The sequence below is a fragment of the Notothenia rossii genome (genome assembly GCF_949606895.1).
Source record: "Notothenia rossii genome assembly, chromosome: 7".
In the NCBI taxonomy this organism is placed as follows: Eukaryota; Metazoa; Chordata; class Actinopteri; order Perciformes; family Nototheniidae; genus Notothenia; species Notothenia rossii.
This window is the reverse complement of record NC_136905.1, coordinates 40,636,946-40,652,208: the sequence shown is the minus strand read 5'-3', so window position 1 is coordinate 40,652,208 and position 15,263 is coordinate 40,636,946. Positions and strand designations below refer to the sequence as shown.

The 15,263-nt window shown below is 41.2% G+C and overlaps 1 protein-coding gene across 8 annotated transcripts in view; it reads left to right on the top strand.

The window, feature by feature from the left end:
• Nucleotides 1-11,932, top strand: part of tsnare1 (T-SNARE Domain Containing 1) — a 403,887-nt gene extending 391,955 nt beyond the window's left edge. For 5 of the 8 annotated variants that reach the window (XM_079694013.1, XM_079694010.1, XM_079694014.1 and 2 more), the window contains 7 exons: nucleotides 1,606-1,787; nucleotides 1,874-1,964; nucleotides 2,047-2,145; nucleotides 2,264-2,373; nucleotides 2,455-2,572; nucleotides 2,771-2,862; nucleotides 11,737-11,871. Coding sequence is in view for 1 of the 8 variants with exons in the window: in XM_079694017.1 (XP_079550143.1) it covers nucleotides 11,737-11,784 (48 nt within the window). In the remaining 7 variants the exon portion in view is untranslated. Of the gene's footprint in view, nucleotides 1-1,605; nucleotides 1,788-1,873; nucleotides 1,965-2,046; nucleotides 2,146-2,263; nucleotides 2,374-2,454; nucleotides 2,573-2,770; nucleotides 2,863-11,736 lie in introns of all 8 variants that reach the window. The other 3 variants (XM_079694011.1, XM_079694017.1, XM_079694012.1) reach the window with 3 other exon arrangements.
• Nucleotides 11,933-15,263: the final 3,331 nt, after the last annotated feature.

Here is a 15,263-nt window from a genome sequence, read left to right as displayed (position 1 = left end):
GGACGCCTCGGGTCTTTTCATGGCTCTGCAGTGAAGTCATGTTCACTCTCCTGTCAGACTCCATAGTCTTCTCATCTCTCTTCCTCTCTCCATTCCCCCCCCCCCACATTCTCCCCGCTCCTGCTTCACATTCAGTGATTCTCTCTCAGTCTGACGGTGGGTTTTTATTGACTAAATATCCCTAAACGTCTCCAGAGATGATAGCTGCCAATAAAGCTAATGCAAATAGATTAGTCTCTGTTTGTATGGTAGCTTGATATTCACATTGTTGTAGTCTTTTTGTTAGGATTTTGGTGGGATGCAAAGTGATCCATAAAGTCTTTCGAAGAACTCTAGGAAACACACATGTATTTTCTTTCTATTCAATGAAATCAGGGAAATAACTTGTATTGCCAGAGTTTCCAAATACAATTCAATAAAAAAGAGAAATAACCGTGACATAAATATTATAATGTTCCGGGTGCACCTCTTGTTCTGTCAAACAATTATTTTCTAAATTGACTATGTACTGTATGTGTGTGTGAGAAAATCTGATTCAAAGTATGAATGGATAATAATAATATTAATAATAATACATTTGTATTTCATGACACCAAAGGACACCGTACAATTTGTTAAATATTCTAAGAGGTAAAAGCAACAGAACATGATAAAAACACTAACATACCATCATGGGGACAACCCGGTATCACGGCAAGACGTGAACATGTGACAATTTACCATGCTGGGAGACGTGAAGATGTCACGATTTCGTCCCTTCAAACGTGACGGTTACACGGTATTGTTAACATGGCCCAACCAGTGGAGAAATACCCGGAAGTGCCAGGCAAATGCTCTACCACGACTAAGTCGTGTCTCCCCAAGAGGTGGTGCAACACATGCCAGTACGAATGGACACCTGATTGGGGAGATCTCATTAGAAGCGGTTACTGGCCAGCTTCTGTGAACGGAGACACATTATATTATATGCCACGGATGTCTTCAAATCTTTTGAGGACCTGAAGACTGTGGCACCAGGTTTTTCCAGACAGGCGTTTTTACAGATGCTGGAACGGAGGACACAGCATTATGGAAGGGTAAGATGACTTTCACTGAGTATTGCATAAGTAGAGGGCATTGTGAAAGGATGCATTTTATTTTGTGTAGATGAAATAGGTTGATTGGAAATATGTTTATGTCAAAATAACTAAATTGAAAAGCTTACAATGTTACTGAAAGTAGTTTAAATAGTGTTACATTAGAGCTAAAAACCTAGCAGTGATAGATGTAGGACATACTGTATAAGATAAAACATATCCTAATCCAACTGTTGTTCTTTACTGAAGAACACAATTTGTATGATGAAAAACATTGTGCTCTTTTGGGGGGAAAAATTGGATTCTGAATTGTATTGTACTGTATAGAGTCATGGTGCATATGACAAAAGCTGAAATAATGCTCCTTCTCTTCCAGCATCTGCCAATTCTAACCTGATCATCACTTTTCAGGATATCATGTGTTAGGGATACTCCTAATAGCTCCCCTCTTGCCTCCAACCACTGTGAAAGTCTTCCTGTTTCCTCGTATTATTCTGACATGTGTAAGGTAACAATTTTGCTTCTCAAGCTTCCAGACAGGAACAATCCATGGAGATGTTTTCCAAAGGAGCTTTCTGGAGTATATGGCCTGCCAGAGTGCCAGAAAATGACGTGTGAGGAACCCTTCTCATGCCCAGCTTGTACTCCCAAAATGTTGGCTGTGTCAGTAGATGGCAATAGGAAACAGTACCGGTTCCGACAGTTACAGAGGTACATCTTTTTTTATGTCAATTGAATTTAAGAATTAACCTATCAATAATGATAATAATGAATTGAATATTTATTTTTCAATTTAGGATCGATTAACCACTTTTTAAAGGACCTTTCATCATGGAAGACTCAGCTGTCACAGACTTTGTTGACAAAGTCAGAATAAATGTAAAAAGTGTAAGCACAATTTTTTTTTTCAATCATTTTACTAGCCTTTACTTGTTTTGAGAGTGTAACATTAAAATGTCTTTAATTGTAGACCCCAGGAAAAGGTACATGTGGCACCAGCCAGTGGTCAGCTGCTCGAGAGACAGCAAGAAGAGCCAGCAGGCTTGATGAAGAGGGGCTAGAGGTGGCTGTATGTAGACATGGAGTGCTACTGAAAGCTCTCAATATGTTCAGAGGAGAAATATTTGCCTACCTCTTGTTCCTTCAAACGCAGTTTCAAGCTACAAACGTGCATTTTTATTTCACAGATATTGCTTGTAAATACTGGCCCAAGACAATGCCAGAACTGCGACCTTTGCTGAGCATGCAACCGTTTCTCTCAGTCATGCATGCCAAGGCCCATTCCACAAAGTGTGAGGTAGGCCTACTCTTATATTATTGTGATTGTAAGAACTTTTTTGAATTCATCTATGACATATAATATATGTGTATTTGTTAGATTGTGTGGAGTGGGAGAAATTTGGAGGGTGCTGGATTGACGGCCGGGGAAGAAGTGGAGATGGTGAACAACTTTCTGTCACGTTATGCCATCACAACTAAGTACATGACAAAATCAGGTATGTCTTCTTGTCATTAGACCAACATAATTCTGTCTTGAAGTTATTATCCATCTCTTACTTTGAGAAGTACTTTGTTTCTGATACTTTATCTTTGTCTTTGATGTAGTCTGTTTTAACAGTACTAGAGTTGTTATGAGTTGATTTCCAAATACCCAAGTTATATTGTCTCCTTGTCAATTTTACTTTTAAAAACAGCTCGCAATGACATGTTGACTGTCAATGCAATGGGGTGGAACAGACGGAAGCACGAAAAACTTCATTTTGTGTTGGCCAAGAGATATGTCAAGGTAATTGGCCATGTAAGCATGGACAGCAGGAGTCCTGTGTCAGTACCAGCTTTCCGTGAGCAGGCCTTCTCTCACACTCACACACCTATCTACAAATGCAAAGTGTTAACGTTTAGGGTTGACAGCATTATATTGAGTTATTACGGTTTTATCTGAGTTATTATCTGCCGTTCAGAAGCAGATCTCTCCCTTCCCTGTCACTTTGCGAGTGCAGTAAAGCCTGCCTCCAGTGCTGCAGGATCTGCATTCTGATTGACTAAATCACTTCTGTGTTGAAAACTCTGTGTAACGATTGGCCTGGAACTTGTGTGTTGTTTACCCTTTGTGAACTGTGATACATATGCGCAACACAATTAAAATTCATTATGAATTGAAGTTCACAAACCATGGTATACGTGTCAACTCACTAATTTCTTTGTTGATGTTCACATATCTGTTATCTGATTAAATAAATGCTATTTTATGCCACTTCCTTCCAACTGGACTGATGTTATCCAATTCCCAGGGTGTTTCTCAATCGCTAGTACACTTGCTTGGTAGCACATGTTTTCCGAGCGTCAGAAGCGAGGCAAGAATACTTCCTGGCATTCGGAAAACGGAGAGTGGAACAGGCGAGCAAGTGTGCAGGTGTGCGTCATATGATAGGCCTCGCCTTACATTTTCCGCCACAGATTTGGGGATATTGGTCCGTACGCAAAGCATTGTGGGGATTTTAAGACTCCGGAGTCTACCCATGTGCAGCCTCGCAATTTCTCCAAACGAAGTACACTGGGCTCGTTAGAATTCCAAGTATGCTGGACATTGGAACAGTACTTCGGCGGCACTCGTAGACGTAGTATGCTTGAAATAGTGGCTCTGGAGCAGCTTTACTCGAGATTGAGAAACACCCCCATAGTGTGAAAATACCATTCCGACAGGTATTCGCCTGACTTTCTTAAAGTAAAACAGGTACACAAGTTCACAAAATACTAAATGTATTGTCATGTTTTTCACACTATGAATGTACCATTACAACAGCATTCGTAATAAGAGGCAAATGTAATCTGTGTCCAAGTTCAGACACCCATGTGCAACATCTCAATCTTCTCTTATTAATGTTTCTCATAACTAATTGTATCAAAATAAACTCATTTTCCATCAACCAGCTTGTCACGGCAGTCTCAATGTTCATCACACCCTCTGAATGTACCATTTCAACAGCATTCAGCTACATATAAGAGAAAATGCAAGGTGTGTCCAAGTTCAGACACCCCGTGCAACACCTCAACTGGCTCATACCAGAATCAGAAATCCTTTATTAGTCCCACAGCGGGGACATTTACGTTTGTTACAGCTAAAGTGGCATAGCAGCTAAACAAAAACGGATGCATGACACAGAATAAGATAAACATATTAATATATAGAAGAAAAGCACACATTAGTTGTATTATAATAAAGTAGGTAACTAATAGTATTGCAGATAGCAGTAATACTCTTTCACAAGTGGTTACAAGCACCCACATTTCCATGTTCATCCCTTTAGGGCCATTCAACACTTGGTTAGCTGCTGACAGCTCTCAACAATAGGTGGAAGTCTAGTACAGATATCTGCCACTGATCATCATATTTGGTCCATCACCACTCTGCAGGATTCTGTATTTCTGGTTGACTTATTGTTGACCGACTATATATACAGCTTGCCTTGTAGGTTATCTGTAAGTCGTTTTGGATGAAAGCTTCTAATAAGTGACATGTAATGTAATATGCTGCGGTAGAGCTGCTTGAGTAGGAGGAAAAGCCTTCATGACCACAACACTTCTCAAAGATCTTCAGGTGGTCATCATCAATGTTGGGGTAGTTACTCAAAATAATTAATGCAATACACATTACTACAGTAGTTACTATTAAAAACATTGAATGCTGTACTTTACTGAAACACCCATTGTTGAAAGTAATTAGTTAGACTACTAATTAGATTACTTTTAGGTTACTCAACATACATCTATGCAAGATGTCTTCACCGGTAGTAAAGGCATGCAAGAAGATAATCCCTTTGCTGTTCTCCATCCCAAAGGTCATGCAAAGATCTACTTCAGATTCACAGTGATCCACTTCAGGTTTAGTGTAGTTCCAAAGGCAATCCACAACTGCTTCAGATCAATGTCCTGAGGGAAGAACTGCTATCACAAGAATATCTGTGTCGTTGGCTTTGACAAGGATGATTTTCTGTCATCTATTGCTGCTTGCTTGTCATGCAAAAATTGTGTCGGCCTCTTTTTCCATACTACAAGTAGCCAACTCATCTATCATGGTGTCACTGCTTACAGGGTCTTCTTAACCCTCCTGTTGTGTTCGTTCCCCCCCCCCCCCCTTACTTTGGTCAAATTTGACCGGCCCTGTTTTAACTGCTATTACATTAACACAAAAACCATTAATCATCACCAAATTTCATTTAACACCCTTTCAAACTTTAAATATTGTATCAGACTTCTGGTATAGATGAATATAAAATGTAATGAATGTAAATATACAAAGTGGTGATCAGCAATGTTATATGATAAAATGTCTACTGTGAAGGATATCATAAAGCCTTAAAACAATCAAATGAAAAAAAAATGTTATGATTGATGAAAGTATTAAATCGGTCAGATTTGACCCGAACACAACAGGAGGTCAATGACCGCATTTTGTGTTTACTTTGTTGGAGTTTTGTCAGTTAGGAAGTTGAAGAACTCAGTTTTGTTGTTATATATATTTGTGTATTTCAGATCTTCATTTTTGTCATTTGAAATGACTATTATTTCATGGGTTATATCCATTTACATTTGGTGAAGCAGTGTCTCATGACATGAGTAATACATGATATATGACTTTGTTTAAGCTCATGTGGAAAGGTGCACAACTGACCTTCAATGACGCAATATTGATATTTGAAGCATTTCACTCCATTTACTACATTTCCGTTATTTATTGGGAGTGTTTACATCAATGGTGCTGGAATTTGTATTTCACTGAAGCTACCCAACCGTCTTTGAGAAATCAAATACTCCAGTGGGACCTTATCTGTTGATAATCCCAGCTGCATCCATCATATCGTCAAACTTCACAGGTATTTCATTTGTGCAGCAGTCGTGCTTTCAATATGTACCTCTTTTTAGTTTCCTCCTGCATTCATCAACTCAAGGGCCCATTAGGATGATACATACATTTTATTGTCATTACATATGATGATATATAGAGACATCTGAACATCTTTCCCCTGTTTTTTTTTTACTACATTTATGCTTAACCTTGCCTGAAAATTACAATTAAAAATGTTAATGCAGGATTTGATATGTTTTAAAAGACATAAGGGCAGGAATTCAGAGGAAAAGGAGCCATTTTGAGCTCTGCTACTAAAAACTGCTTTTTTTTTTAACGTAAAACGTGTCATATTACGTCACATGGGGGAGTTAACTTTCTCGGACTCGTTCTCTGCCCAATCCGCAGTAGTAGTTTGTAGTTGGTTTGAGCGGTTGTGATTTAGTGAGCTGGTATTTTTTCGGTAATTTTACATTGCATTTCACCATTTGTAATCATGGTGAGCTTGTGTTTGTGCAGGTTGCACAAACTCAAGCCTGTCAGGGCATCGAGTCCACAGTTTCCCTCACGGGAAAAGGACCGGAGCTAGCGTTCGTTCCTGGGTGCGTTGTGCATCCACCTCCCTGCAGCACATACTCCGTCTCCACAGCTTTATCAAGAAACCGTATTACATCTCTCTCCCCCCCTTCGCTGCTCTCTCTCACCTCCGGTACACGGCACAGTAAGACGTAGTTTGGAGTTGCATTAGGTAACGCTGCGGTGGTTGTACTGCTCCAGCCGTCTCCTTTGTGTTTGTTTGTTTCCCCCTTTCTGTGTTGTTTGTGTGTGCGTCACTGGCGGCACATATCAAACCCGGGCCGGGGGGCGGGGCCACATGACCGGGCCCTTTAAACCCAATAAAGCTTGACAAAAATATCGGGAGTCCGGGGTATGGTAATCTGACGCTCGTGCGTAAAAAGTCGCTCAGTCAGTAAGATTAAAATTTAAAACAATGTTTGAAAGAAAAGTAACTAAAGAAAAGGTGTAATATTTAAGATTTCGTTTCTGCAAAGGGTATAGAAACGAAATATATATCAGAGATAATAATGATATTACATGACATAAAGTCCAACAAACCACAAGGACAACGAAAACATAGCCTAATAAAATGACTACATTTCTGACACACCATTCACCATGGACAGCCAGCCGCCACCATGAGAGCACAGCAGTGTAAAATTGGCACGGCGGCCAATACATTCACGTACAAGTAGGCTACTGTACAAATTAAATTTGAAGTGTACTCCCCACTACTTGAAGGGCACTCGGCGAGCCTTGCACTCCGCGAACTCGTCCACAATCCGCTGTATGTCCAATTTCTTGGCTCGGTCACTTTCGATGGACAGCAAGGCCAGTCCACTCAGTCTCTCCTGTCCCATCGTGCTCCTCAAATAGTTTTTGATGAGTTTTAATTTGGAGAAAGAGCGCTCGGCGGTTGCCACGGTGACAGGAAGAGTCAGAAATAAGATGAAGGCTGTGCAAACCTCACTGAATTTAGATGTTACTGCTGGGTTGTAAACAATGAGCATTTTTACCAGATCCGCGACAGATTTTAGTTTTTGTATTTTGTGAGGCGGCTGTCTTCAGAAAGTTCATCAAAGTGTCTCTTAACTTTCCTGGCCCTGGTTGTTTCAAACTGTGTTTGACTTCCCCATTTAGTAGCCAGGGCAAGAGTGGCGGACTTCGCCTCATCAAATTGTCCCCTATACTCCACCAAAACACTGATGGCATTTTGCAGTAGAGTAGATGCTTTGAGAATATCCGCGTCTTTTGCTTGCATTAACTGTGAAGCACAATTTATGCTTTCCAAAATCTTGGTCTGCATGTTGACCAAAAATAGAAAGCTAAATGTGCTTATGGCATTCTTGAGTACACTTGCTTCATTGCGCTCATCCTTTTTGTCACTGGTAAGGGATATTTTGACGAGGGCTTTTATAATGTCTCCATATCTGTGCCTTAACGCAACAAGCGCATCATGGCGAGATGACCAGCGAGTGGGACATAAGCGTTTTAATGTGATAGTTCTGCTCTCTGGCGTCATTAACTCACTGAGCAATGCCCATCGTTTGATACTGTGACCAAAAAAGTTGTAGAGCGTCTCTACAGTGTCATAGAACTGCTTCACTCCAGGGACATTTTTAACAGAGTCGTTGAGTGCTAGGTTGAGATTATGAGCAGCGCAATGAACATAGTGGGCAAGGGGCTCCTTCTCGGCTATTCTTGCTTGCACGCCTGAATACACACCACTCATATTAGCCGCCCCTTCATAGCCCTGTCCGCGAAATTTAGACAGATCTAATCCGTTTTTCTCTATAGAAACAAGGATTTTGTTTTCAAGCTCTGAAGCTGATGAACCTTTAGTCACTTAAAAACCCAAAAAGACTTCATTGATCTGTATATCTGTTGCAATATCCATGTCGTTCTTAACAACAGTTATGTAGCGGTAAACCTGACTCAACTGGTCTATCTTTGACACATCTTGCGTTGTGTCCATGATGACGGAATAAAATGGGGCTTCGTTTATTTCATCCATGATGTCAGCTTTCACACGTTGAGATAATATGTAAATAATCTCATCTTGAATCTGGTGACTGAGGTATTTCACTGACCCTTCCGTTCGGTTGATTAGCTCTTTCAAAACAGGGTCGTAGCGAGCCAATAATTCTATTATTGACAAAAAGTTGCCAGCTTTTCCCTGACCTAGAACCTCTCGATGGCCCCTGAATGCCAAGTTGCTTGAAGCTAGAGTGAGAGTTACATTAACAATGCGCTCCACGACCTGTCTCCAAAATTGGGCGGCATTACGCACATTCCTCTCCATGTCAGCGTCTATTGTGCCGTTGGTTTTCCACTGCTCATATACTACGCATGCACCAAGGTGTATTTGAGTGGATTCATGCCTCTCAATTTTAGTAGAAAGATGTTTCCAGTCTTTTATTCCGTTTACCCATGCATTGTTGTAGAACGGTGCCTTTCGGTTGGCAAAAAGCCAGCAAGGCTCTCAGTAGCAGCAGTCCAATTTTGGGGAATAGCACGTCCAGCTGCGTGGAAATTTCATCCCAACTTTAGTGGTGGAGGTGTAATAGCTTTCTGAAAAGCAACGGTTATCCTTGTCTTTGGGAAATGGACCTTTGGGTTTGCATGGGCCCATTTTAAGGATATATCTTTTGATATTGGCGTCCTCAATGTTTTCAAAAATAGTTTGCCCGATCAGTCGGAAAACGCTCCAGAGGACAATTGCAGGACACATCATGATCCGTGGTCTGAGTTTCACCCGTAGGAGTAGCGTGAGGAGGAGACCTGTTGCTGCTTTCATTCCCAGTGTCCGGTACTTCTTCACCTTGGGGCGCAGCAGGTAAGGAGCCGGAGGGGGAGGGGTGCGGCTGGTCAAGCGTCAGGCCTGGCTCTCCTCAAGACGAGCAGCTAGCAGCTGCTGAGTCGTCCCTATTATTATTATTATTATTATTATTATTATTATTATCATCATCATCACTACAGCCGAGAGACAGAAAAGGAAATAAGCTAGGCGGCCGAGCTACACGAAGTAACAACAACCATGATATCAACATTTACCACAAACTCACATTTTCTTGTTGACAGTGTGTGTCCGTGATTGTAGCCTACCTGTAAATCTGGCTAACCCCCACTAACGTTGTTGGCGGGCTGGGGCTCGGGGATGAAACACGGCTGGCAGTGGCAACAACTTCAGGTTCATCTCCCGCAGCAGGAGGAGTAGGGCGAAAAAAATATCCATCTAGCTTGGACAATTTGGCTTTTCCTTGGTCCTTTTTATCTTTTTCTTTGCGTTTTGTAGCTCCACTTTTGTGTTTATAACTGCTCATGCTTAGACAGTGCTCTGTTGAATGACAAGTGATTGATGATGACGTTGACGTTCATTTACGTATGATGTTGATGGACGGCTGTTGATGACGATTTTACCCAAAATACATTTGGAGACATTAGAAGGGATTCACTTGCAATTTTCCATGTTTTAATGTTAAATGTGAGTGTGAAAATAGCAGCACAAGTTCAACTCATATTATAGGCTACAATGCTTTATACCTAAATGACCAGGAACGTCAGTGCACTCAGTGGCGCGAGGCAGCAGGGCCCGCCGGCGAATATCTCGGGGGCGGAGCCTGCTGCCTCGGCGACGGGCCCCCATTGGGTCCCGACCGTCCCGGGCCCGGGGAGCCCTGCCCCTACAGCCCCCCCTGAAGCTCCGCCCCTGGTGTGCGTGGTGGCTGTCACTCCTGGCTCCCGGCTCAACCTCCACTCACCTGCTGCAATCAGCTGTGCACCCTCCCCGACTACACACCTGCTTTCCATCAAGCCATTTACAACGACATATCAACGGAGGCTCCACAACCTTTCTCCGCCAGATCGTCAAGTATCAGCCGTATCTCGCGTCTCCCCTCCCCTCCAGTCAGCACCGTAGTGTGGAGTTGCATTAGGTAACGCGAGATACGGCTGATACTTGCGCATTAGTTTCTGTTATGGATCAGTATCAACAGTCCTGCCAGTAACGTTACTATATTATCAATACTACTTTAGTTATAGCCTGATATATGATAGCTAACTTTACAATGTTGTGATGTGACTGACGTTAGCTAACATGCTAACGCCGGTCACTCACCAAGACAGTTGCTCTGTTCTCCACTGGTTCTCCACACACCAAAGCTCCATTTCTCTCCGATGGCCATTATTTTTTCTAATCCTTGGCTGCTCCTGGTCTCTTGGACGCCTAGCAGGCTCGTAATTATAATCATATGCATTCGAATATATATTTTCAACCTCTTCTGTGTGAAAACTAGCATTGTGTTCCATGTTTATCCAAAACGATCCAAACGACGCCAGATGTCACTGTGGTGTATATTTCTGTATATTTTGGGGAAAATCTAGTGTATTCATCATTTTCCTACACATTTATTCACTGGTGTCTCTAACCTGCAAGTTGCTCTTTAATTAAAACTCTGCCATTGACCACCAATCCTAAATTACATCCCACAACCTGTGACACTTTTAGAATAAAAAGTACAAATTGGTTTCCTAACAATTAATATATTAATATTAATAACAAGCCTGGGGCGGCTGCTCCTTTAATATATCTGCATCCTCCGTGTGCTTTGTAAATGGTAAGACACTGTAAAAATCTTGCCAAGTATTTGTCCTATTACTAGTCAGTATTGTTCTTTACACTTGACATAAGACATAATAACTTGAGAAGTAACATTGTAGTGAGTATAGGGTCTTGTTTTTAGACGATGCATCTTATGAATCTTGTTAAATCAAAGACTGGATCTCAGATTAAACAAGTTTCTTTAAGCTGCTTTGCTATTTTTAAAAGATGGATAATCTTGTTTCAAGAACTACATTTTCCTTGATTTTAGAAAACCTATTTTCATTGGAAAATCAGCAACTATAAAACGGAAAACCTTCTGAGCGTTTCTGGCTTATTCTGTAACACAACATTTCCCAATCCTGGTAAACATAATTCAAAATGCGTTTTCTCAGCTAATTACAAGATCTCATTTATCTTAATATCCTATTTTATTTCAAAGAATCTTACCAAGCAAATGTTCACTTGTTCTATTGGCAGATTTATTTATTTAAAAATATGTATTCATTAAAAGTGAAAGAATCTTGTTTTTATTATTCTTTTACTTGATTTTGGAGCAGCATTTTTTCCAGCGCTTGCTGAGAATGGCTAAGCAAGAGGGGATGCTGACTGCTGGGTGATTGATGCCTGTTGTCTGCTCTGCTTGTGTTTTACAGGTAGCTGCTGTCATTACCGTGTCACTGCGGTGCTCCTGCCCAGTCTGATCCCTGACCTGAGCAGCTGGTTTCCAGTAGGGGGGGGTGCCCTGCAACTACATCTCCTCCATCATCCATGCCTCTGTTTACGTGTGCCCAGTCTGGGGACACAGGCCTCTCTCAGCATATTAATATCAGTCAAATTGTCCCAGGAACACATTTTGAGTTGTATACACTTTTGTAAAGTCGAGATCCTTAGCTTTCCAATGATATCCTTGTTTGTTTTTCCTTAAATATTCAGCAAAAAATATTTCACATACCAGGTAACTGTTACCAAGACAGGAGGCTGAGGAAAAGGCCTTCAAAGTTTGCAGACAACATTTCAAAAGGGGGCACAGGGCTTAATATTTTGGGGGCATAGTACCCCTTGGCCTCCCCTTAGGACCACCTGTTGAATTGTGTAGGTTCTCTCGCATCCCAGGAGAGAAGCTTAAAATAAAGAGACTAATGGAGTCCCTGAAAAGGTTCAAATTGGTTACTTTAATTAAGTAGCGTGGTAATGAAACAAACAGAGGAGTTGGAGGAGACAGAGCAGCTGTTTGTCTCGCAGTAGCTCCGGTCGGAAGCGTGAGCTTATATTCTCATCATTTCACTCCTCCTCTTCAATGGCGGCCGGAGACGCAGGGGGGTTATGGCTAGAAAGGATCCGTCTTGTGTAAAACTCTCGCGAGAGTATGCAAGTCACGTGGCTTAATGTTTACGTTTGGCAGGCAGCCTTTCAGTTACGATCGTTAACATCAGTGGGCCACATCAAATGATGGTGAGAAGCTAAACTATCTATTAATTATGTCAATGACAGGGAGTGTGATTGTTGAAATAGGGTGGTAGCGGTCTTGTAAGAAGAATGACAACACTGTTGAATCTACAGTGTAGATCACCAACACTATGGTTTATTTTTTATTCACAGGCAAGTCAACGTTGTCGCAGTAAAAGTCCCAAGATGGCTCCTGGTGCAATACAATGTTCCCTTTCAGTGTTTTACTATTATGTCTGATGTTTCTCTATTAATATTGCTGCTGCATTAATGTGTATGTTGCACGTTACTGCTGTAGATGTGTTTCCGAGCCGCTCCAACGAGAGTTACAACGAGAACGTGACGTCATATTTACACAAGACGGATCCTTTCTAGCCATAACCACGCAGGGGGTCCACCCGCCTCGGTCTTCTATGTCCGATATCTCGTAAAACATGAGGATTTAGACGTTGTGTATTCATTGCATCACTTCACACGCCTTTTCTCCTTATTCACTCTTTCATGACTTTTTATTTAATTCATTTTAACGGCTGTAATCGATGTTATCGTAAAACCGGAAGTGGTCATTGTTGTCAACGGCAACGTCTTTCAGCTTTTCAAAGTAAACTTTAGCCGGAACTGTTTCAGCTTTAAACTTACTGTTTGTTTAAGCTAAATTACGTCATTCAAAATTGATTTTAATGTAACATCACCAATACTTGTTAGCAGGCTGTCCCTCTCATGATGTGCAACAGATCATGGAGATTCACCCGTGGGCTAACTCATTTTAATCTATTAGCATCGAGGACCAGGATGTTTATTTTCCTCGGCCAGAGGAGTGAAACACATGGCCTGTTGTAATGCCTAATGCTCAGTCCGATACTTTTGCAATCATTGATTCCGTATTTATCATTTGAATTCGGCTATAATATTCTAATATACTGAAAAGCCATGCTTTTATTTATATTTAAGATCAGATGACAACCCCCTGTCCCGGACCCGGTCGTGTTACTGTCAGCCTGTCATTTCATATTTCAGGGAGGCTGATCAGAGTGAGAGGAGACAGTGATCGCTGAAGTTGACACCCTGTTTTTACAAGCTTGAGAAAAGTATTCATCGTCTGAATATGACACGACAAGTTTGATATTCTGAATCCCAAGAGTTTGTTTGTTTGTTTAAAATCATCCAAAAACCCAATGTGCGACATCCGACTGATTTGGATAGAGCGGGTCACATATGTCAAGAGTGAGATCCATCTTTTTTTTCTTTGTCATTGATGGTTTCTATGAATCAAATCTCATCATCAAACTTGAAGAAACAACTGTAAATTTAGGGTCTGGGGGCCTGAGGTGTGTTGTTGTCTCGGAGGACCCCTGTGGCTGGTGACTAATGCTCGAGCTTCCTCTACAGCAGGAGATTCAGGGCGAGACAGCTTCAGCATCACACTCTTCACTGCTGTACAACATGCTTTGTTTCTTTAAATGTATTTTTACTGAAATGGACATTTTTATCTTGTCATGTAATTTAATCAGTATTTTATTGTAGCGTTTGTTGATATTGGTAAATATTGTTTGAGCAAATACTGTATATCTTCCCAAATAAAAGTCTAAGTTCAACAGCATCAGTTCCCCCTGTGTTGGTTTATTGCCAAAACAAATAACATATGCAACATATTAACAGTCATTATGATCCTAATGAATCAGCCTGTCCTCCTACAAAAAACGACCATATAGGCCGATTCTTCAAGCCCTTATTACGACCCAGAGACACGTTTTAAAGTGTATGTTGTTTCTTACACGACCACTAGAGGTGCTCTAGTGGTCGTGTAAGAAACAACATGCTCCCGGCCCGTTCATTGCAAACGCTCCAGAGGGACGTTTATTCACAAATAACCCTCTCTGGAAAAATCCTAAACTGTGGAATAGTTTGGCCATTAAAATGCTTTTTGATTCGATTTCGGATAACGTGTATGCAGCTTCCATGTAAAGTTAGCGTGGGTGAAAACAGTTTTTCCGGTCTCTAAGTTTTCATAATAAAACCAGATAAATTCCCCTCACTGTCAAATGAGTTCACAGTGATATCTGCATTACTCATCCACTAAAAAACATCAGCTTATCCTTGTTAATTACACAATATTGATTGGTTTAAATTGTGTGCTTTTGTGTTTTTAACCTTCGATAGGTAAAGATATTTTCTGACATTTTCCGATTCACCAAACATTTCGTACCGGCGAGGGAAGTGCGTACTGCACTTCCGAAGCCGGTTTCCCTTTTATAAATCACAATCGACTCGAAATGCGGTGCAGCTTTAGCGGGCTTCACGTAACGCCCATATTTGCCTATAAATAGTCAAAGAAAAGCCCGTTCATCCATTCAGACTAGGCTTGGCGAGGCGGCGCAGTTCCTCTCCACGGGCTGCGGAAGCGAAATGCTTGATGGGAAACGACTCGATGGTATCTCGAGCTGAGCGCTCATTGGTGGTTTTTACCATGTACTGGTGATGAAACTCTCCAATTGGCTCGGCAAAAGTTTGTTGTTGTTTTGTGTCAGTTTTACCGCACTTCCATTCACATTTTTCATCAGTGTTCCACAATGTTTATCATCATGAAATTAATATCTATATATTTGTATACTATACTTGGACTGCTTACCGTTTTCATACTCTATATATCTTAGCATATTCATACACACTGTTAATACTGCTCACAGGCTGCTGTGTATATTTAGTGTATTCATACCCCTCCTCACTGTTTATT